The 22,357-nt window shown below is 53.3% G+C and overlaps 1 protein-coding gene across 6 annotated transcripts in view; it reads right to left on the reverse strand.

Annotated features, from left to right (window-relative positions):
• Positions 1–2,433: 2,433 nt before the first annotated feature.
• Positions 2,434–22,357, reverse strand: part of LOC113928700 (core histone macro-H2A.1) — an 85,238-nt gene continuing 65,314 nt past the window's right edge. For 4 of the 6 annotated variants that reach the window (XM_027604613.1, XM_027604608.1, XM_027604609.2 and 1 more), the window contains 4 exons: positions 20,468–20,567; positions 13,898–13,987; positions 11,659–11,833; positions 2,434–3,198 (listed from right to left, as the gene is read on the reverse strand). In XM_027604613.1, the coding sequence (XP_027460414.1) occupies positions 3,033–3,198; positions 11,659–11,833; positions 13,898–13,987; positions 20,468–20,567 (531 nt within the window). In that variant the 3' untranslated portion in view covers positions 2,434–3,032. Of the gene's footprint in view, positions 3,199–11,658; positions 11,834–13,897; positions 13,988–18,640; positions 18,732–20,467; positions 20,568–22,357 lie in introns of all 6 variants that reach the window. The other 2 variants (XM_027604615.1, XM_027604614.1) reach the window with 1 other exon arrangement.

A 22,357-nucleotide genomic window follows, 5' to 3' on the forward strand; every position in this document is an offset into this window, starting at 1 on the left:
AATTTCATTTTCGGTAAATTCCACTAACTGCCAACCAGTCTTTTGAATAGAAGCGTGTGTGCCTGTCAAGTTTCCCTCGCAGTTACGCCAACTTTTCTTTAAAGTAATGAGCTGTTTTCTTTTTTCCCTGTAAACATGAGGCTGACATCAGAGAACAATTTTTGATCCTGGTTTTGAAAGCTAACTGGGTGGTTTAGACATGGGAATCCCAGGCAGTTGGCTGGCTCTCTTTCCTCCGTTTCACTGAAAAGAATTTCTTCAATGAGCCCACATCTCAGGGGCGAGATGCACTTTGGATTAGTGAAAGTTTAGAAACATTTAGGTGATTATGGTAAATAATTCACGCAAATCCTGACAAATGCAACTTACTCTTTTGGGCATGCGGAAGGGAGAGCAGAAACCGGCCCCCTTCCTCTAGTTGCTTCTCAGTCCTTTTGGCGCCATCTAGTGGAGGAGCCCTGCTAAACACAGGATTTGCTTCTGCGGTCCCTTCTTCAAAGTAGAAGAAATGCAATTCACCTAGCACCTTTTTAACCCTGGGTCCCATCTGTGTTTCAGTTAGAAATACCACCGCGGTGACCTGGAATCTCTTTAGTCGCTGATTAGAGTGAGCCCGGGATCGCAGTGGTCAGCATCTCTGCATTTGGATCTGGTTGTCCCTCACGAGCAGCGTGATCACTGGCACGTTACTTAACCTCTCCCAGCCTCAGTGTTCTCAGCTGTAAAATGGTTCTGATAACGGGAACTGCCCAGAGAACTAACCCTAGGACAGAATGGAATGATGCCCTTATGGGGCTCAAGACAGTGCCTGGCACACAGTAAAGGATCACTCTTTCCAGCTCCCGTTAGCCCTGCTTATTTCTCGTCCCCCTGCACACCGCGGATTCTACCTCCAGAATCAATGCTCTTGGGTGATTGGCTGCACAGTAAGGTTTGTCCACACGAGCAGTGTGAAGGTATTCCTTAGGAAGCGATGGCATCTTCTTGAAAACACCACGATAAACTATAAACTTATTATTGCCAAATTCTCATCAAGAAGTAGGAAATCTAGACTCGGTAGAGATCTTGGGTAAAAAAGGTGAAGATTTTAATAACACCTTACTTTTAGGAGAAACTTGGGACAAATCATCTTTCAGGTTTCAGTTAGCAGTAGTTGCCTTTTCATTGAAAAGCGTGGTTGTTTGATGGCTCAGGATGTCTGTTTTGGTTTCATTAGGCACCGTTTTGAAAGGAAAAATGATCCTTTACCTCCATCCATGATATGCAGTGTGCTGCATACTTTCTCTTGGTTAAATTCCATTTTAGAAGCAGGCAGGTCTTTTTTTAATTTTATTCTTTTTTATGTTATGTTAATCATCTTTTTAAAGAGATCTTCTGTGTGTTGTGGGCAAATTTAGATAAAGGCAAAAGTACCTTTTGAAGCAAATAGTGTCTGTGTTTTTGCTAACAGATTTTAGGTAACAAAAAGTTTAGCCCCTCTGGTCCAGCTGAGATCTTTCTAACTATTTCTGACCCTTGACCAAGATGGGTTTGAACTGTACGGGTCCACTTAGGCGAGGATTTTTTTTGATAAATACAGCGCAGTACTATAAATGTAGTTTCTCTGCCCTCTGCTTTGCTTACATTTTTTTTTCTCGAACTTTCTTTATTGTAGCAATACGGTATAAATACTACACGAAATTTACAGAATATGTCCATCGGCTCTGTTATCAGCAAGGCTTCAGTCAATAGTAGGTTACTGGTAGTTAAGTTTGGGGGAAGTCATGAGTATGGGGGGGTTTTCAACTGTGCAGGGGTTGGCACCCCTGACCCCCACGTTGTTCAAGGATCAGCTGTCATCTGCGTCACTAAACACCCATAGCCTCGAGAAAGCTGGCAGCACATCTTGGGAACCTTGGTGGTGGCCCCTTGCCCTTGGAATGTTCTTGGCAGCAGGAACCCTGTCCTATAGGCACAGAAGGCCCAATGCAGCCCGGGTAGAGGACTTGAAGCTTCAGCAGCTCCATTCGGCAAGAGGCCTAGGGACACTGGGCCCATCCATGAGCCGGAGAGAACATCCATCGGGCGGGGGGCGTAGGGGGCGTCGCAGATGGCAGGAGAGAGCTGGGCTCAGAGTCTAAAGACCTGCACTCGAATACTAGTCTGCCGCTTGCCCCCTGCATGGCTTTCGGTAGATCTGCTTCCTCATTCATGAAATGGGGAGAACACCCTTGCCCGGTGTCACAAGGGTGGAAGAAGAGACTTCACATGAGCTCCCCCTCCCAGCCATCAGGGACTGAAGATGCCCGTGTCCGGGCAGCAGTGGCCCGGTGGTGTTTCAGGGGGTGGGGGGTGGATGGCTGCCCCGCCCTAGCCCGCCCCCCCCCATCCTGTGATGAGAGGAGCCCACCTAGGGCTCAAGGGCACAGTAACTTGAAACACGCCAGTCACAACAGCAGTTTAACATTTTACTAAATCAATTCACACAAATTCCAAATTGCAAATATAATTAAGGACAAAAGATTCTGTTCTGCCTTTTAAATCTTTCATTTTCAAATCCATCATTAAGACAAAAAGTAAACAAAAATTAAGTCTGCTGCAAATTCATGATTTTTCTTCTTGAGGGGAAAAAAAAAAAGGAACATTATAGTAAAAAGAACGCCACTGAGTGTACAATAAAGCACCACGACACACGGTTACAAAACAGGCTTCCTGGATTCGGCCACACATAGAAGACACTGCTCTCCCCGCTGTTCTGCGTCAAGCAGGATTTCATTAAAATAAAACTATAAAATCTCCTAGGTTACACTAAAGTCAGACACGGTCTGGAACACAGTGCTTAACAATAGTAATGCCAACTATCAGTGCTAACGTAAAAACATTTTAGAAGGTCAAAAACAATTAAACTGGAAACCAAAACCTTATTTTCCCTAGATGAGCAAAATTGGAAATGAAAGGGTCCCGCCTCCCAACAGGAGTGAAGGGGATTTTTCTTTCTTTCTTTCAAATTGGAGGCGGGGGCACGGTGCAGGCTGGCTCTGTAGTTCCTCAGCCTAGTTGGCGTCCAGCTTGGCCATTTCCTGTACATAGATGCCTATACTCTCGCTGTCAAAAAGCACAAAATACACCGTTTTGATGGAAGAGGACATTGTTGACACGAAGTAACTGGAGATGGCCTTCAGGATCAGCTGAGCTGCCGTCTGTTTTGGAAAACCATTCCTGCAGGACAGAGAAGTGCTCAGCAACCAGAGAGACCACTGCGGCCACCGCCCTGCCCCCCTCCCTCCCTCCCTCCCGGAGGCCCCCAAGGCCGTGCGTACTGCTTTGTCTCACGTTGCCTCAATGGCCCCTCCCGGCGGATTCCCATGGCTGCTCATACAAAGGCATGAGAAAGGCCAGCACCTGCCACACCAGGGAACAAGTGGGCAGAGAGCTACGACGTGGAGAATGTTCTAGGTGCCCTCCGAGAAACGGGACATGCCAGGTGTTCTGAGAGCAACCAGCAGACAGGCAGGATCTGCGTTTTAGGCATTAAGTCTCCCAAGGGTAGCGGGAGCTCCTAGGTTTCCCCTCCCAGTGCCCCCGTGACTGGCAGGGGGCTTGACGCACAGCTGTGCGTCTCACTCCCTGGGACAGCTGGAGGCCGGAGCTTCTCCGGGGCGGGGGGTGGGGGAGGGCTGTTCTTCACGCACACAGGTAGAAAGGTTACACCCCTCACGCAGGCCTGAGACTTCATAGGTGCCGGGGCTGCTGGCCCGGAGTGCATCCCAGAACACACCAGCTTGCACCATCCAAAGGCCAGGGCCCAGGGGAGCTGCGGGTGCAGGGAACAACTCCTGGCCAAGGGGGCTCTGCATCTCGAGGGACAGCATCCGAGTCTCCAGGCCAAATGGCTGGGAATTCACACCTATTTCCACTTAAGATGAATGTCAGGTGGCAATTGCAGCAGGAGTAGGTGCGCAGAATTCTCAAGACTCTCAAATGAGGTCTAGAGAGACTGACACCACTTACTCCAAGTGTGCCTGAGGCTGTTCCTGGTCAACCCTGCAGGTGCAGGACCCAGGTGACCCGGGACAGTGGCAGGAACAGAGCAGCTTGCCTAGTCTGGCAGAAATAACGTGGGCTTTGGAGCCAGTGGCCCTGGATTCAGATCCTTACCGACTGATACTCGGGTGGGAGTCTGGGGCCCGTTTTCATGGGGATTTCTTTTTTCATTGGCAAGTCTACAGCCTTCGAACTCCCCTGAGCCTGGGCGCCCTGTTGGCAGACCAAGTGCTGGGCCGACCCGCCCGTGCTGGCTGCACCTCTCCTTCAGATGGGATACCTGCCCCTAGGTGAGAGGTTTTCAAATGCGTAAGGTGCGGGGTCTCTCTTAACCCTCTGAGCCTTCCTCACTCAGTGCCTGGGAGTTTTGAACTATCTTCGCTGGCTCCCTTGGCGAGCCACACTTACTCCATTGTTGTCGGGACTCAGCAGCTCAGAGCCACAGGTGAAAACCACTCTGGTGACCCGTTTTGCATCAAACAGGGCTTTGCCCAGCTTGAAGATGGGTCCCTAGTGACTTCTGGGTGCCTCGCAAGTGAAGCTCGTTCTTAGCAGACAAGGGATGTCACCCAGGGCACGTGCCCGGCCTGTGCAGAGTGGCCTGTGGGCCACAGTGGGGTGTGAAGGATCCGTCACGGAGGCGGCACTCACAGGGCCGCCCGCACACGCGAGCCTGCCCATGCGGAGCCCGACTGCGGCTGAAGGAAGAGCTGCCCAGGCGTGCCAGCTAGATTCCTCTGGAGCCCACCCTGGGTGCTGGGTCCACCACCAGAGGAGGAAGGGTGACCAGCAGGCGGGAGCGGATGGAGGGTGGTGGAGACCGTGCGTGGAGACAAGTGGGACCCACAAGGCAAGGCATTCCCCCCCCCGCCCGCCATCCCCTCTCAGATCTGCAAGCTCGTTTGGGGAAGCAGCTGTTCTCGCTACACCTGACAGAGGGACCCTGACAGTCTTCACAGGATAGGCTGTCCGGAACAAGGCACGTGATGACAAGTGCTGGAGGACATAAACTTGATCTTCCATTTTGTGTGTGTTGGGGGGGGCGGGGGAAGGCCTCTGCAGTGAGGATGTTGCCAGGACCATGTGTAGCCGTGAGTGTTGTGGGGAGTCCAACTCACACCCACGGTGGGTGCATGAGGGCATAGGGGCTGCCCTTCACCCAGTCCCACTCCTGAGAGTGGGACCAGGGCCAGATTTTATGCAGATACAGGGTCATGGGGTCACTGGAATAAGGGCCCCTTTTGAGTGTCTCACAAAGAGCCAAGATTTATTTTCCTGCTGTAAGTTCAGCTGCTGCCCAAAGGGGTTGCCAGATCACAGCCCCTCATGTCATCTCTGGTGAGAAAAGCCTGGGGAGGAGGCAGCCAGTGGCCCGATCTGCAGGACCAGGGAGCTCGTGGAAGCTGCAGCAGGACAGGAAGTAGCTGGGGCTCCAGCCAAGGGAACACTGAGGGCTTCTGGACCACGCAGAGCTTCGTGTGTGGACGTGGCCTGGCTGGTGGGGGCTGAGCGGGGCCGCGAGGGGTCGATCTCAGCCCTGGAAGCCCAGCTCCCCACAGCGCGGGCGCCCTTCCATCCGTGTCTGCGTCCCACCTGCAGGGTGAGCTGGCCTCAGGTGTGGGCCTGTAGAATTTCCCTGCAGTCTGTTGAGCAGCCGGATGGTCGCCGCCCACCTCCTCCTGCACCTGCACCGCCGGCTGGCCCGGGGGCCCGGCTTTGTTGACTGCCCTCACCCGCATACGGTGGCTGCATCCGAGCTGGGGGACAGGTGGTGCTGTGCAGACACTCTGGTCCCTCTGCCCTTGCTGACCAAGAGCACGCCTGTCACCGCTGCCGGACTCCAGCACTTGGTGACACAGACCTCCCCCTCTAGCCTTCCATGCCCTCCGCTTCGGACTCCTGAGAAGGGGTGTGTGATGGTCCGTGAGGGGAGGTTCTCTCCTGTCCCTCTACGTCAGCCGTTCTCAGTTTTCTCTCTGTCCACATGCAGAGTGCTGGGCTCCACCAGGCGAGTCCGATTCAGCAGGTCGAGGGAACACCTTCTGAGAACACCACTGTTCTCATGGAGCCAGCATGGACTTTCTAATCTGAGCTCACAGGGTGGGCCCCACGGTTAAGAACCTGTAAGTGGGGGAGAGAGGCAGGGGTCCGAGGTGTCAGGCCTGCAGTATCCGAACCTTGTGGGCCCCACGACTGATGGAGCAAGGGCTGGTGTCCTCTTTGAAGCTCACTGTTGGGCATGAATGAGTTTCACTTGTTTCCAGGAACGCCTCCCGTTAACAAGCCCATCCCTCTGTCCTAGGCAACCACGGCCTCCAGAACGCCAGCCACGGGACTGTGGCCGCTCCGGACCGCACAGGCCGCCGGGAAGGACTGGGGAAGGTACGAGCTTTCCTTATGTTGTCAGGGCTTCGGAGTGGATTCGCGAAGCCGCAGTTCCAAGTGTCTGTAGCAAAATGGAACCGTGTCCTCACATCAGGGGTGGCTGAGGCGCACGCGGTGGCCTGGGCGGAGCAGCAGGGCCTTTCGGGGCTCAGGCCGTGGAGCCACACAGGGTGTGAGTCCAGGCCCTACCTCTGTGGTTTGCTGCCCATCCGGGGAAGCGGGGTGGGGAGTCCAACGCACCTACTGTGCCAGGAGGCTGGGAGTGGTGAGCAGGATCCAGCGTCCCCATCAGTCACAGTATCTATCCAGCAGGGAGTCTGGCAGGGACTTCAAAAAGGCTCACGTGGTGGGAAACTGCCTTCCTCCCAGGTCCCGTGACCGTGCTGGCCTCTGCACCTTCCCTGGGCTGACCGTGCGGGCTCAGGCCCCCGGAAAGCTGCTGGCCAGTCTGCGATGCCTAGTCGTTCTGGAGGGCTGTCAGCCGCTCCTGCCGGCACGCACGGTGCGGCAGGGAGACGCGGGGGCCCCGGTGCGGCAGGGGCCAGCTCCAGGAGCACCAATGGCCTGTGGGGTCTTGCCCCTCTCCCGGCTTCCTGGCTGCTTGGGCCCCCCGCTGGTTGCTTCGCTGCAGCCGCCCTCAATGGCCCTCCCTGCTTGGCCAAGTCTTTGGGCCCTCCTCCCCCAGCTCTGGCCTGTTGCCCCTGTGACTGTCACTCTGTCCATCTTCTGAAGACGGGAGACCCCCCCCGCCCCCCAAGACACAGCAGAGCAAGAGGGGGTTGGGGCTTCTGCTCCAGTGTCAGATTGGGGTTTGAATCCCAGCTGCCCTGGGGCAGGGGCGTTAGCCTCTCCAAGCATTAGAGGTATTTCAAGGGTACACGGGGCGGTGATGCCAAGGATGCTGCTGCCCCCCAAGAGGTGGGTGTCCCTCCTACCCCCCCCTTGGGGGCTACGGGGCCTGTTAGGGGCTGTGGGTCCAGCCTGTGCCTTAAGTTTCTCTGCAGCCAGTGTCTTCGACTTCGAGCAGACTAAGGAGATGTCTGAGCTTCCCCTGAAGTCATTCCAGTTGTCTGGGACAGCCCTTCCCAAGGGCCTTGGGCCTCAGCTCCCCTAGATGGGTGCCAGGGGACCACGGGGGCTTTCTTGATCTGGTGCCCTTTGGGTCAGCCTGGTCCGGGGGCTCCATATTGGTTGTCTTTCCATTCTACCTGGATGGCAGGGGTTCTGGGCTCACCAGGGCCACATCAGAGAAGAGGGTTCCTCCAGCACTGCTGAGCCCCCACCTTGGATGGGGCATCGCCAAGCATCCCTGCCATCAGGGAGCTCCTCTGTGGGGCTGGCAGGCACACAGGAAGGACTCTAGCCAAGGGGCGGTGTTGAACAGGCTGATGAGGGACCGTGGAGAATCCTGTGGGGAGAGGCTATGTCCTGGGAGATGGAAAAGGGCAGGCAGACCTTCTGGAGGAGACAGTCTGGGAGCTTGCCTTGGAAGGCAGGGCAGGATTAAAGGTGGATTCTAGATGGACTCGGGTTTCCATGCTGTCTAACTGTCCTGGCAGTCTTTGAGAGGGTAGGGCTGGAGGGCATGGAAGGTTGGGTGATGCTGGGAAGGTGGGCCCCCGGGTGGTCACTTTGCTGCTAGGATTAGGTCCCCCTCACACTGTGCTCCTGGGCCTTTCCCCTTTGCCGTGTTCTGTGTGGCTTTGCGTAACTGCCTGTGTCAAGCTGCCCCACCCGAAGGCCACTCTCTCCGGAGGTTAAGAGCGGGCCATCAGGGGAGAGCAGTGGCTGTCGTTCTGGACGGCATGCGGGCGGGCCAGGGGGCATAGCCCACTGTGGCCTGTTGCTTCTCTCACTCCACGGCATTTAGGCTAGTGATTCCCCCCATTCCGTTTAGTTCCATCCGATTTCTCGTCTAAGGCCCGCTCCCGGGGTGGAGGGAGGCTGAGGTCAGGGAATTCCAAGGTGGGGTTTCCAAGGCTCCCTAAAATCCACTCGTGTAGAGTGCGCTCAAGTAGTGGGGCGACCATCTGCTGGAGGGCAAAAGGGGTCTGTTGACCAACGGGGACAGAAGAAAGGGGTTCCATGTGCCTCATTTCACCAGCACAGATGCCAAGGGCTTCCCCGCAAATTCTGGCTCTACCCAGTCCAAGCTGTGGCACCTCAGGTGAGTGAGTTAACCCCTCTCAGCTTCCGTATTTTTTGGTTTGTTTTTTTGTTTGTTTGTTTTTACTTTGAGTAGAATTAATGCCAGTGGGGCAATAATGCCGACCGGGGGCTTAGCATAGTACCTGGGACTCAAGCAATACCCATAAATGGTAGCTTGAAAAAAAAACCTGGCGGTTCTTTTAAGCTCATAAATCTAAGCAGAGTTTAATCAAAGCCCCAAAGTACCTATTCCCTTTATACTACCCCTCCAGAGACGGGTCACCCCCGAATGTCAAACAGAGCTGACAGAATGGGGGTATCCATAAATACTGTGACCACAGTGCCCACGGACAGGATGTCCAGATGCCAGAGGCGGCTTCCCCAAGGCCAGCCTTGGGCTCCAGTGGGCTCGACGGTAGGCCGTGGGGCCAGTGGGCTGGAAGGAGGGAGCGCACAGCTGCAGTCTTCCTCCACGGGCTGGGCCTTGGCGGAGAGAAAGTGTTCCCACTGCTCTTTACCAACATGTTTGCATTTATACCGTTTTAATTCCAACGGGGCTTTTATGCCGGAGACACTGGATGCCACAAGCAAGCTGTTTTATTTCCCCTCCTAAAACCCACTGTGATTTACGGGCCGGCTCTGGTGTAATCCCAATCTCTGCTCATGAAAGACAGGGCGGCTGTCTACACTGCTCCGTGGGGCCAGGTCTGCCCGACAGATGTGGGGCTGGGGGCTGAGCACACGTGCTTGCCTTTGGCATTCTGCCCTCTTTAAAAGCTTCCAATTGATTGTTTTTAAAAAACTTTTTACTCTGTGAAAACCGTAGAGAATTACTTTTATGCTTCAATTAAAAGTTTCCCAATACCCCTATGAAAGAATATGAAATTGTTGCCTCCAGTAAAGGCTCCTATTGCTTCTTTCTTCAGAAGCACCTTTCATCAGAGGAGATCAAAGTGCATCCGAAGCACTAATTGAGCCTCGGAGCCATCTGTGCGGAAGGGCCGTCCCCAGAGCCCTGCTCCCTGATAAGGCAGGCCAGGGTCAGAGAGGCTAACTCATTTAGCCAAGGTCACACAGCAGCGCAGTGCCGAAGAACAGACTGACTTTTTATGGGAGGTGGGAGAAGCAGGAAGCTGGCTACTTACACTCTAGTTCACAAGCACTTTGTCAAAAATGGTTTTGAATGGTCTCTGGCACCTATTACTCATCTCCCTGGTTCTGGGGAACGTTCAAGCTGCGGGGTGCTTGCTGACCCCTTGGGACGCTCGCTTCTGGCTCTGCCACGTGCTCTGACTGCCCGAGGGGCTTCCAATGCTCTATCTCCCTTAGCTTTTAAGAGGCATTTAAAAGTGTTTTACAGTCACGTTCAACATAGGCTTTTGGCAAAAGAGAAGAGACAGAAAAAGCGTAGTGATTCCAAGTGTAAGCAACTCTCCAACGAGTGGGTCATCACATAGCTCCGGACGTCCCTGACTTCGGCGGTAGAGTGGCACTCCGCATCCACAGGGCGGGGAGCTGGTGGGAGCTTTCGCTTCTCCCCTGCGGGTTCCTCTCCCCCCACACATACTGTGGGGACATGGCGGCTTGGGTGCTCCAGCTTCTTTTTGCTAGTAAGCCCGAGGACACAGCGCACTGCACGAGCACAGAGGACGGAGGGCCCTTCACTTCAGGTAGGACCTGGTACCGGACACCAGGGCTGCTCGGAACTCCAGGACCAGGGAGGGGGAGGGGAGGCCCGTGCAGCCTGGGAGGGCCTTGCGGCTGCTGGAGGTGGGCACGGACGGAGGCGCTAGTCACAGCTCTCCCCCCATATCCGTCCTTGGGTAAGTCCTGCCAGCCCTACGCGGCAGCTGTGCGCTCCAGGAGGCCCTGGGGCACAGGGCCGGCGCCTGTCTGCCTGGGGGCAAGGCCTTCCAGGCGCAGTGTCCCAGGCTGAGGAGACAGGACGCCTGCCCAGGGCTAGCTAGCTCTGTCACTGGAGGGGTAGAACCTCGGTGATGGCAGCGTTCGGGATGACGGCACCATTACAAAGCTTGCCCAAGACGGAAATAGCAAACTCCACTCTCTGTCCTCCTCATGGGTTGGGAAGAGGAGTGCTTTGAAAAGAGGAGCTTTCTAGAAAGGCGAGAAAGGGGTTTGAGGATCCATACTCAGGCTCACCCGGCACAGCCTGCGGGCTCCAGGGAAGTTGGTGTGGTGTCGTCACACAGCCCTGTCGTCCTGGGGCACTGGGAGGGACTGACGGCAGAGACCCAGGGAGGTGCACCGTCCGGATGGGATGCCCCAGGTGCCGCCACGGCGAAGACAGAGTCCGGGGTTCTGGCCTCTGTCGGGCCCAAGATGTCCACACTGCAGCCTCTGAAGGCCCGTTTCCCTTGGCTTCGGTGCCCAACCCAGACAGCGAGCCTTCTGGGACGACCCCGTGATGGGATGGGCGGGGGGGCGGGGCACGGCCTCTTCAGCATGCCACGGAGCTCCCAAAGCCGTCTCCCTTCTCAGAGCTCCTTTAATTTCGGCTAGTGCACACCCAGAGCCTACCGTGGATAGTTCAGGGCTGGGAGGTAGGCTGGGCCCAGCCCTGTTTCACGGTTCCTTAAGTGCCCACTCAGGCCCAGCCCTCCTGAGCTCGACCGCAGGACGGGGAGACAGAGGCGGAGTGCGCAGGGCAAGGACGCTTGGGAGAACAAAGGTGAGAGGCAGAGAATGGTGGGGTTGTGGGAGGGGGCTCTCGTCACGAGCACCCCAGCCTTCACACCTGCCCTGTCCTCTCCACTCACCCCACATGGGAGTTTTAGTGTCCTGCAAGGCTCACTCTCTCAGCCACCATCTCTGATGGTCCCAGTACACCCTGAGGCCCCTTCCCGTGCTGACATTTGCTGTCACGCCGGAAATTTCTATTGGCCTCGGGCTTCCTGTCTCACTGTGTCCCTTCAATTGCTGTTCACCATTGCTTCATGTTTGTATTACTCCCTACCTTCTCAACGCATCAGGTGGCCTGAGGACAGCCTCAGCGGACCTCGTACCAGCCAGAGCTCCATGATTATGGGCCACATATGCAGATCAGTATATCCAGTAATGACGTCACAAGCCGTGTGTCCTTACCTGCCACTGCCAATGGATGGGAACGCGATGGACTTGAGCTTCTTATCGTCGGCCAGGGCCAAGCAGTTCTTCACCGTCTTTTCCAGAAGTTCCTCACACTTGTCTGCACCCCAGACCGGACTGTTACAGTGGATCACAAACTTGGCAGGCAGGCCGTGGCCCGCGCTGACAGCAGCTGGAGGGGATGGGACAGAAACAGTGAGTTCTGTTCCTCTGCGAGGCACACAGCATCAGATGCCCCACACAGACACCTCCGGGGGGCTGCTCCCCAGCTAGTCTTCTTCGGGGAGACACTGGGCCAAGGGCCACCCTTGGAAAGTTGGCATTAGGATGCATCACCACCAGGAATGTTAGCCAAGAGGACAGTGAGCTCTCTCTGTACCCTCCCAGAGGCAGAGTCTGAACCACCTCACTTGACCGAGTATGTCACAATGTTGGCAGCCTCAAGTTTGCCTTTTGGGGACTCCAAGCCCCATTCCTCCAGTGGACTCAAGTACAGATAATGAGGACATAGCTATAAATCCGCCCCCTGCCCCCCCGGCACAGTTCAGAATAAACCTATCAGGAAAGCAGCTCCGTTTCCTGAACCGCTAAGTAACATGACTGATAATAGTTCCGGTGCCCTTCTCCCTCCCCGATCCCCCTTGGTGTGCACAGAATTAAACTTCTTTCCACGACGCTACTGTTCTCTGGTCCTGAAAGAGCTGCTTTGTCTAACTCTCCATGTCCACCCCACAGCCAGCTTCCGCCCTCAGGCTCTGCCCCTCATCAGATCCAAAGAGCCTGGCCTCCAATGTGCTGCCCCCAGCAAGGGTGACACGTCAGTGCGGGGTCTCCCAGAGCAGGTTCTGCAACCCCTGTCCCCCAAGATGCACGGCAGAGCGGGAGGCTGTGGGTCCATGGGTGTGGTGAGTGCTGCCTGCTCTGCTTCTGCACGAGAGCCCCTGAGGTCTCCACACCACCGCTGTCGTTTGACTGTGTGCTGAGCCTGTCTGCTGAGGGACAACCGTCCTCGGGGGTAGGGCTGTCAAGGTTGTGACGCTAGTGGAGACGGGGAGAGCGTGATTTGTGGGCAGTTTCTCACGGGGCGGTAGCAACAGCTCTGAGCCAAGACACGGCTCTGAGTTTGAGTCTTGGCTCTGCTCCCTGCCTGAAGAACTCTGGGATGAAGTGCTGACCTCTGGCAACGGGAGACTGGGGGGTTTACGCACTGGCCGTGGGAGCAGTCACGGCCAAATGACACAAGGGAAAAGACTGGAAGGAAACATCCTAACAGGGATCATCTTTGGACAGTGGAGCAGGGCTGTGTTTTATACAACCTTTCTGAAGTATTTTAAAACATCTTGTAAAACAGATGCTAATATCAAGAACAAAATGAGTTAATAAAACAGGCAAATGTGTCTTCAGCCATGCTAAATGTAAGGGGTTTGCCTCAGCTGTGGCTCAGGTGTCACCAGCTGATTTGGGTGCGTGGTAGCACCAGGACTGCCTCTCGTCACAGCTCCGAGGGTCACCCAAAGGAAGGACCTCTGGGCTGGCACAGAGAGGGGCCAGGAAGGGATTGAGAAGAGGCCAGGAGCCCCTGGGTGGGTAATTAATAATGCAGGGTCCTCCCTTGTTCCATACGGGACTTCGGTGGCAATACCCAGAAGGGCTTGGAAACGCCCTCTACCCTGATGCCATACCCCTCTGACCACCTCATGTTTCAAAATCCAGGCCAGCAGCGGAAGGACGACCTACCTCTAGCTCTTAGCAATCTTTCTTCCTACATCAGATTCCAAGCCATTTTCTTACCCCTGGTATCAGGAAAGGTATGACTGGCAAATGAAGAATGTCTACTTCTATTTTTCCCATTAAAAACACGATGGCTGAATGAAAAGGGTTCATTTGCATGTTTCCCCAGCACTTCTGCAGATGGCTTAGTATTACTATCGACAAGCCTCGACTCTTAGCTTTGCCAAACCCGGCTGCTGTAATTCCTTAAAATGAGAGGTCTAGACATCAAACATTCAAAAGCTCTTTTGAGCAATAAAGAAAAAAAGTGGAAGGGCAGTTTGCACAACCCTTAAACTCCCCCTGACAATTTGCATGTGGTTAAGTCCACGTCATAAAGCTGACAGGCTTCCCTGTGGCTCTAGCTTGGACACAGGTGTGCGTGGCCATGTACCTCTCAACTCCCAAGATGCCTCACGACCCGGTTCTCCTGATGCCACACGAGGCACGCCCTTCCCCAGCTCACCTCCAGCGACTTCCAAGGGCCCGTTCTTTTTTCGGAGCTCCAGAACAGCTTCCACAAACTCCTTGCCACCTTTCTTCTCCAGCGTGTTTCCTAGACAAGGACACGGTGAGGTCAGACGGCCACTCTTGCATCTCGGGGCACAGACAGACACTTAGCATGTCAGGTGATTACAGACTTCCAATGATCTGACCAGCTAAATTTCCATACGGCTGCAAAACACGAACTAAGCCTTGGTTAAGTCAACTAAGTGACATTTAGAAAGGATCCAACTGGCCAATTGCCACCGAGCAGTCTTTGCTGTCCCACATTTGGGGGTGACTCGGAGTAATCCGAGATAGGCCAGAGATGTGAGGGACATGGGACACACCTGTTGCTTGCAAGCGTGCCTGACCTGCATGCTTTTCATTGCTGTGAGAAACCAGGTGGTGTTGGCTTTAGAGGCTTAGGCCTCCCCTAGACTTTCTTCTCTGTCTCTGGAGAGAACCCCTGAGTAAGGAGGCTGTAGGGGAAGCACACCATGCTCCCATTAGGGAGCCAGGTCTGCTCTTGGCAGCAGGCCCAGAAGAAGCATCCAAATTTGGCCACCTCTGGACCAGCGTTATTACCATGCTTTGTTCCTATTTTGCAGCTTTGGCGTCATATGTGAATACAAAAAAAAAAAAAAGGGGGGGGCCTCAGACAGTATTTCCTTCATCACACTAATGACTCAGAATCACTTTAGGTAAAGGAAGGCAACATCAGAAGCAGAGCTTAAAGGCGAGCTTGTACCGCACGAAAGGAAGGTGACTGCCTGTTCGGGGCCAGATCTTCAAGATTAAATCCAGTGGAGGTAGGCAGCCCCTTTTCTTGAGGTAGGGGTCCTGCTGAGTGGTCAGTTCCTGCCGTGAAAGCCGAGTGCCCACACAAGATGACCAGCCTCCATGTCACGCGCTGCTTACAGGGCCCGCGTGGCACAGCCAACCGCGTTCAAAACCAGTGACGTCTTCATCCTCTCAGGTTTGGCCAAAATGGGGTCTCAGTCTTCCTTAAGCTCTGATTCATCAGTTTTGCACATTTTAAAGTACTTTTCCTCACAAGAGGATAAAATACTCCCCTTAAGATTCACCGTTTATCTTGGAAAATCCTAAGCTGCACTTGGCACATTGCGGTGTCAGTCAGGGCGCATCGGAGTGCACCGGCCCAAATTCTCTTTGGATTATTCACGCTTTTGTGACTAGGTCTGTTTATCTTAGAGGAACCTGGCCGACTGGCTCTAGAGGAGCGAACTAACCCCGGGAAGTATCGGGAAGGAAGCACACACAGCCCGGGCACGGTCACCCATCAGCACCAGGGGGAACCGCAGGCACTGACTGGCAGCAAGTCTGGGGTGCATGAATGCACGTGACCAGCAGGCCGTCACCCAGGGGGAGCCCTCAGATGTCTGAGAGAAGGCCCAGCTTTTTGGGGAGAGATTAGCATGGGATGCTTTGGAAGGGAAGCCAACATCCCCCATTAGCCGAGACTCTATACCCTCACGCCTTCGCCTGTGTTGGAAAGCAGTCACGGGCGCTTTAAATGGCACAGCACTCAGGAGGGGAAAATACATCCACTCCAGAGACTTCTAACCACTCTGGCATCTGCTGCACATTCCTGACAAAGGCCAGCATCACAGAGGGTGGCTGAGTGGGCGTGAGGGAGCAGGGTCAGGCCCCATGGCCACCTCCATGCTGCAGGAAGTGCAGACTTGAAGGAGACGACCCGGGGGAGTGAGGCCCAATTACGGGTTCACTCGGGAGATCATGCAACTGAGGAAAATGAACCTTTAAGTCTGAATCTGCTGGGTCCCAAACACTGCTGTCCACCACGCCTGGCCTGGCCTTCCCTGCTGACGGGTTCTCAAGCTCCAGGGAGGGAAACAAGTCTGCTCTACGCGGAGCTATGTTAGGTCTGCATTCTCTATCAGACATGCTCTTTGGGGGCAAACTGAGAAATTTGGAAGGCAAAGTAAAATCAGTACTGTATTAATACTGCCAACTTCTTTCTAAAGCATACGGTATTAAGAAAATGGGCTGATGTAGCATTAAAGGTGTTTCATCTTAGGAAGAGTGTTTACTTTAAAATTTTTACTTGTAATTAAATCTTGCTTTAATTAGAAGTGAAACTTGCAAGTTAAAATACACTCAATGCATTTCCCAAACTTAAAAATTGAACCCTAGGTTGCAGGCAATCACCGCGATCAGGACGGGACCCCTACACACACATATGTATGCACATGTTCATGTAGACACACGTGTACTTTGTAACAAGAAACAGGCCCATTTCAACTGTATTGTCAACACTCATCATGGAAGACTCTTGCTTTTTAGGCTCCACTTCAGGGTTAATCGTAAAGCAATTGGCTTCTTTGCCCCCAAGCGTAAACATGTGTTACTCCCATGAGAACAAGAACATTATTTCATGCTTAGAAAGCAGGCATAAGTATCAGTGTTCAAAACAGCCTAAGCGAAAATTTAGGCTTGGACAAATGTCAGGCTAAGCCTGTGGTCTATTTCACTGTTAGAAAGAACTGTGATGGGAAAGAGTTAATCACGGGGCTAAGCATTCCTGCACTGGCATTCCTTCTTCCAGCAGTCTCGGGGTCTCAGGAATTTCACACCCAGTGGGAGAAATGTCCTAGCTTCCTCTTTTCCCCTCTCACACATCCAAGTGGGAGCTAGCACCAATTGAGACCACGAAGGAATCTGGTTTGTCATTGTTTTTGGAAAATGTAAAAGATAGGTGGGTTCACTACTAGTCTGGACTGGTTCACTGAGAAAAAGCACTGAGGTGAGCTTTGGAAGACCTGGGTTCCAGAACAGTCATTTGGGGTCCTCCTCGGCCAGTAAAGCTGTCTAGACCGGCTGAGGTTCTTTTCCAGCTGTGACAGTGTCTGTGAGTGATGTGACACGTGACCTTGGGCAAGCTCTCGGAGCCAGGTGACAGCGAGGTCACCGAGGCTAATCGTGCCTCCCCTGTACATCTTGGGGGGGGTGGCGGGGGGGCGAGGGCAAGCACATCACAGGGCAAAGGATTAGCACTGTCACGATTCTGAGGAGACCAGTTGTGATCATGGTTCTGGAAGGACTAGGTTGTCACCCCAAAACTCGCTCCTGCCCCATCTCAGAGCCTCCAGCTCTACCTTTTGCCCTGGGAGCTTGCTCATTCCCATTTCATTCCAAGTCCTGGATGGCAGGGTGAACCCAGGCCTTAGTCACTCCTGGCAGAAAGATAAGCCCTTTGCCGATCTGTTTATTTTCCTCCAAATAAGTACTTCCCTCCCATCAAGTTTTCATTTGGTTAAGAAAGGGAGTATCTTTCTCTTAAGCTGCCTGACTTAGGAGCTCTTAAACTCCTCCAAGATCTTGTGAAAGTGGAGTTTATTTTAATTGCCTACAGCCTGATTTCATTTTGGCCAGGACGCCTTAGCGAGTCCCAACTTCCCAGCCAGTGGCCAGTGTGTCTTTTCCATCCACGTCTGAGATCCAAAATGCCCAGGAGAGCAACCAGCCCAAATCGCGGTAGCTAGGGCAGACTTTGCTAGTGACACTAAACAGAGCTGGACAGCCTCAAATGGCTACACTGTTTGTACTTCCAGTGTCTGGGACACTCGGGAAAATCCCGGGAGCCTCAGCCTCCAGGCTGACTTCACTTTTGCCCTTTCTTAGAAAGGGCACTGCGTTAGGAAGTGGTGTTCAAATCTACAGCCAGCGTGCTGCTCTCGGGACAGGCACACCTACTGGTAAAACCCTAGTTGCACATGAGGGTGAGACCAGGCAGGAAGCACCCATCATGGGGCAGGCACAAAACAAGGTGCTTTGCTTATAAGAACGTCCTTCTCATCATGATCACTCTTTCATCGATAGGGAAACCAAGGCACTGAGGAGTTAAGTCACTTGCCCAGCCCTCATAACTGGTAAACGGCAAGGCTGGGATTCAAGCCCCTGCCACCTAGCTCTAACCCTGTGCCTTCTTGCCAAAACATCCGGACCGGCCCCCTGGTCACGGAAGCCCGGCAGCATATTCTTCAAGCAGGGTACTCCCCGCCATTCATGCAAGTCTGCAGCTGCAGTGCGGGCTCGCAGTCTGACCCTGTGTCTCCCCCACCCCGCCCTCTGCTGGTGAGCGCCACAAGCCAAGTGAACAGAAAGGGGCTCTCTGGGTCTAGGATCGTCTAGGGATCCCACACCAGAATGAGATGACTTTTGTGCAGCTAAAGTCTGAGAAGCCCAGTGTGTTCTCAACATGCCCCTGAGGCTTTAAGGCCATCTTCAGGGAAGCGTGCTTCTGACATTGAAGTGGGGGTGGGGGTCGGGGGAACAGAGACCTGTGCCCTGGCATCCGTGTGTGTCTGGTCCACAGACAGCACCGAAGTGGTCTTGGAAGCCACTCGGCCCACCTGGCTGCATCCCCCTCGCAGCTGAAATCGAGGGTGAACCCAGTCTCCAACAAAGCTGTGCCTCGTGAAGCAAATGCCGAAATGATGTTGCCGAACCAGCTCCCAAACCAGAAGTGTGCCCCACCTGGGAGCTGCGTGATGCACCCTGGCTGACAACTAGCTGTGGTTTCTCGTGTTCACAGCCCAGGGACGGGAGACCTTGGGAAGGTCAGGACAGCTGGAAGTGTGAAATGAATGCAGCCCTGCATTAGCTGTCAAAGGATCAAGCTGTCTGCGGCGGCCGACTGACCATGCACACACACACTCGGCAGCACCCGGCTAGGCATTACCTACTTCACCACCGGTGTAGAAGTCAGTGTTTGTCGGGTGAACGACAGCATCACTGTCGATCGAGGCAATGTCAGCCTGTACAACTTGCAACTATAACAGGTAAACAAATGTATATCAACTGTGTTGGACCGAGACCCACGCACAGGCACATTTACTAATGCCCAATGGCAGGGCTGGCCTACCTGGTCGATTCCAACATATGAGCCCAAGGGGCAATCAGTCCACGAAGTGTGCGCACATGTGGATGGGGGTGAGGCGGAGGAGGAGGAGGAGGAGGAGGAGGAGGAGGAGGAATATCAAATGTGACATGTTTAAATTAAACATTTGAATGACATGTCCAAAAAAAGAGAAACACACACATGAGATCATTTCCAAAGATTAAAAGAAATAACAAAACAACGAATGCCCCATTTCACTTCGCAAAAGCCTACAAAACTGGTACCCCGCTGAGAAGACTACTAAAAACATGGCATCTGTTTAAAAAAAAAAAAGTGGACTATCAGGCCAACCACAACGACAAGTTTCTCCATTTTGTCGGCCGAAGCTTTCAGGGCTGCAGTTTTAGTCTTGGGACACGCATCGTTTTGTCTGCGAGGGACATCTCTTGAACACCAAGAAAACAGTATGTGTGCATAGAGAACTGCCTTTATCATCCCCTTCAACGTGCACAAATATTTTTCCAGGTCTGCCATTTATTCGAGTCCATCTTATTTTCATGTATTTTACATATAAAATGTACTTTGGATACGATCCCTGCTTTTTCTAGCTTGTGGCTTTTTTTTTTTTTTTTTTTTTTACAGAAAATATCTGTACAAAGAAAGTATATGGATGGAAAATGAGTTCGGGCAGGGCATTCTTGAGTCCCCGTTCCCTTGTTTCCAGCCCACAATTATACCTAGTTTGTGAGGGTTGGGCCCAGGCTCTAGAATGAGCATCTCTGCCAGTAAGAGATGCTGCCACCTGACAAAGGTAGCCAAAGGTGGGAATGAAAGGCTTTTAAAACATACCTAGGTCAGCATCAGGCAGGAGGCTGCCCCAGCTGGGCATCTGCTCATCTGCTGCCCCTGGCAGGGCTCACAGCTAAGTGGACAGGAGCCTCCACTGAGTCCCTGAGCTGACAGTTCCTCTGTGCAAACATCAAGCCACAGACTGGGACACCTGAGGGGTACCTCTTCGCTTGCCCCGAGCCATGGAGACACCATGGCTCTGGGGCAGAGTTTTCCTCTGTAGGAACTCACTCAGACAGAGATGCTGCCCTTCTGTTTAGTATCATCCTCTAATAATCAAATAATTCATAAAGTTGGCATGCAGCCATATACTGTTTTCGGTTGTAGAAAAAACTGAGTAGGTGGTAAATTTGGGGGAAACCAATTTGCTGGTGGAGTCAAGACAACAATATACGGATGCAGTTTGTCTTTTCCTTTTCAAGTGCGTTCAAGCTTTGTCATTTCTAATTAAGGCTTAAATGGAGAAACTATCATTTTGTAGCAACCTGAGATCTTTCAGTTCTAAAAAAAAACAAACACATTTTTAAAAAATCCCTCCCAAGTAACCAGCAGTCAGTATGATCACTATGGAAGAGAATTTAGATGGCAATCTATTGACAATCAAGGGGAAAGTAGCCAATTGCACTTAATGAAACGTCATCAGACATTTCCATTTGAAATGGCTCGGAGTGAGTAAACATTCAGGGTTTACCCTCCAATGTCCATCTCGGATTTGGGAATTTGGCTTGCCCACCTGAAGTTTGAGATGAGGAGCCTAAATTCTGGGTTCCATAACTTTTCATCTGACAGCTGGCAGTGCCAAACCCCATCCCCAATTACCTAGGTCATCTTTAAGGTCAATGTCAGCATTGGTAGGATTGATTATGGCCTCCACCTCAAAGCCGGCTAAATTACTGATTTCACTGTGAATAAGGTTCAGCTGAAAAGAAAAGCATGAGGTGGGAAATAACAGGACAGCCGGGAAGTCACAGAGAAGTGAGCCTTGGGATACAGATGAAGGGCAGTGGACGCTCCAGGTGCACTGGGCACACAGGGGAATGGGGAGTCGCTGGCTAAAATGAATCCGTCTCAAACAAGATTCGGGTGCTGCTCAGGATGCTGGAAGGAAGCAAGCTAGGCTGAGGGTCCAGGACCTGCTGGGTGAAGCTTGGGGCAAAAGGGAGGCATAAGCCATGTGGACCGGCGGATCCACTCCCCTTTGAAGAAACAAAGTACAGCTGCTAGCAGGACCCAGAATCAAGAGTACTCACTGCCGGGGTGCGGGCGGTATATGTGACCTCCTCTTTGAGCCCCGGGATGGTACACAAGTCCTAGCTGGTTTGGGAAGGCCCTAGTAGCTCTGCTGTTCTCCTCCAAGGGGCCATGGGTCTTTAAGGCTGTTCCCCTCACCCTGACTCCTGGCCGGCTGGCTCCGCTGCCCTGCCCAGAGGGGGCCAAGAGGAGGTAGTCTGTTGCTTAGAGACATCTAATTTTGCATGCCTATTAGTCATGTGATGCTGAAGTTCTGGTGAGAGCCAGGGAGAGAAAGAGCAGTTCTCGAGCGCGACGGTGTCTCCTCAAGTGTTACACTTTGTTGGGGCCCCACTGGGTCTAGGATTTCCCCCAGTTTCATGAGCATGAAACCAACTGGCTCTTTCTGAAGAGCCACTGAATGTGCTCCCTCCTCACAGTTATCCCATTGCTATGGCAACCCTCTGGCTGAGAGGAGCCCTGAATTCTAGATTCAGCTGTCAGAGGGGTAAGAAGAATTAGCTGGCCCAGTACTACTGTCCCGGGTCCTACCCTTGTTCCCTTCCTGTTCTTAGGTACAAATGCCTGCACCAAAGTGCTCGCGCGCGTGCTCGCTCTCTCTCTCTCTCAGTTAAGATGCTTATCCTTCAGTGACATGAATTCCTAACAGCTGCAGCAAAGAGCAATGCCCAAGCAGACCCCAGAGGAGCTGGCGCCCAGGACGAACTGCGATGGAGGCTGGAAGAATTGCCTGCAGCCGCAGGACCCAGCAGGGCAGGAGCCTTTGTCCAGGCGCGCACTCGGACGAGAGGGCCGTGTGCAGACCCTTGGCAGGGAGGCCCTTGGCAACTTGGCTCCAAGGCACTGAATTTCTGGGGCCAAATGTTTCGTTGAAAACAAAACCAAACAGAAAACCTGACACTCTATAAGCACCAGAAATATAAACCCACATTTCTCATTCCCAGAAGCACTCAGCAGATTCTCAAAAAAATGAACCCGCTTAAACCAAAACTCATCCTCTGTGAGAAAGCACTTGGGGAAATGAATCTGGTCATACGCTGGGCTGGGGAAAGACTTAGCCAGGCCCTGCCACAGGGCAGTGGGCTCCATTTCTAGTTAGAGCTGGAAGGTGGGAGAGGAAGAAGTTTTCTCCACGGGGACTTCCTGGGGTCTGGTTCCCAGCACTGCAGGATGGTTTAGGGGCCACCAACATCCCTGAAGCTGGAGGAAGCCCACTGAGGGGGAGACCTCACACAGTGGAGCTATTGGCACTGCAGGCTCTGGGGCAGGGACAGGGGCAGAGAACAGCATCAGGCGGAGGGCGCTAAGTGCTGCATTCCGGGAGAAGAGGTGTGGTTGCGCGCAGACTGAAGGGGGAGGGGGCGCTCCAGGAAGGCAAGTGAATGGTCAGGATTCAGGACAAGGTAAAGGGTTTGATTATGATATCATGTAAGTATTGCATCTTTGCATCTAACTTTA

The sequence above is a fragment of the Zalophus californianus genome, chromosome 5, assembly GCF_009762305.2.
Source record: "Zalophus californianus isolate mZalCal1 chromosome 5, mZalCal1.pri.v2, whole genome shotgun sequence".
NCBI lineage: Eukaryota > Metazoa > Chordata > Mammalia > Carnivora > Otariidae > Zalophus > Zalophus californianus.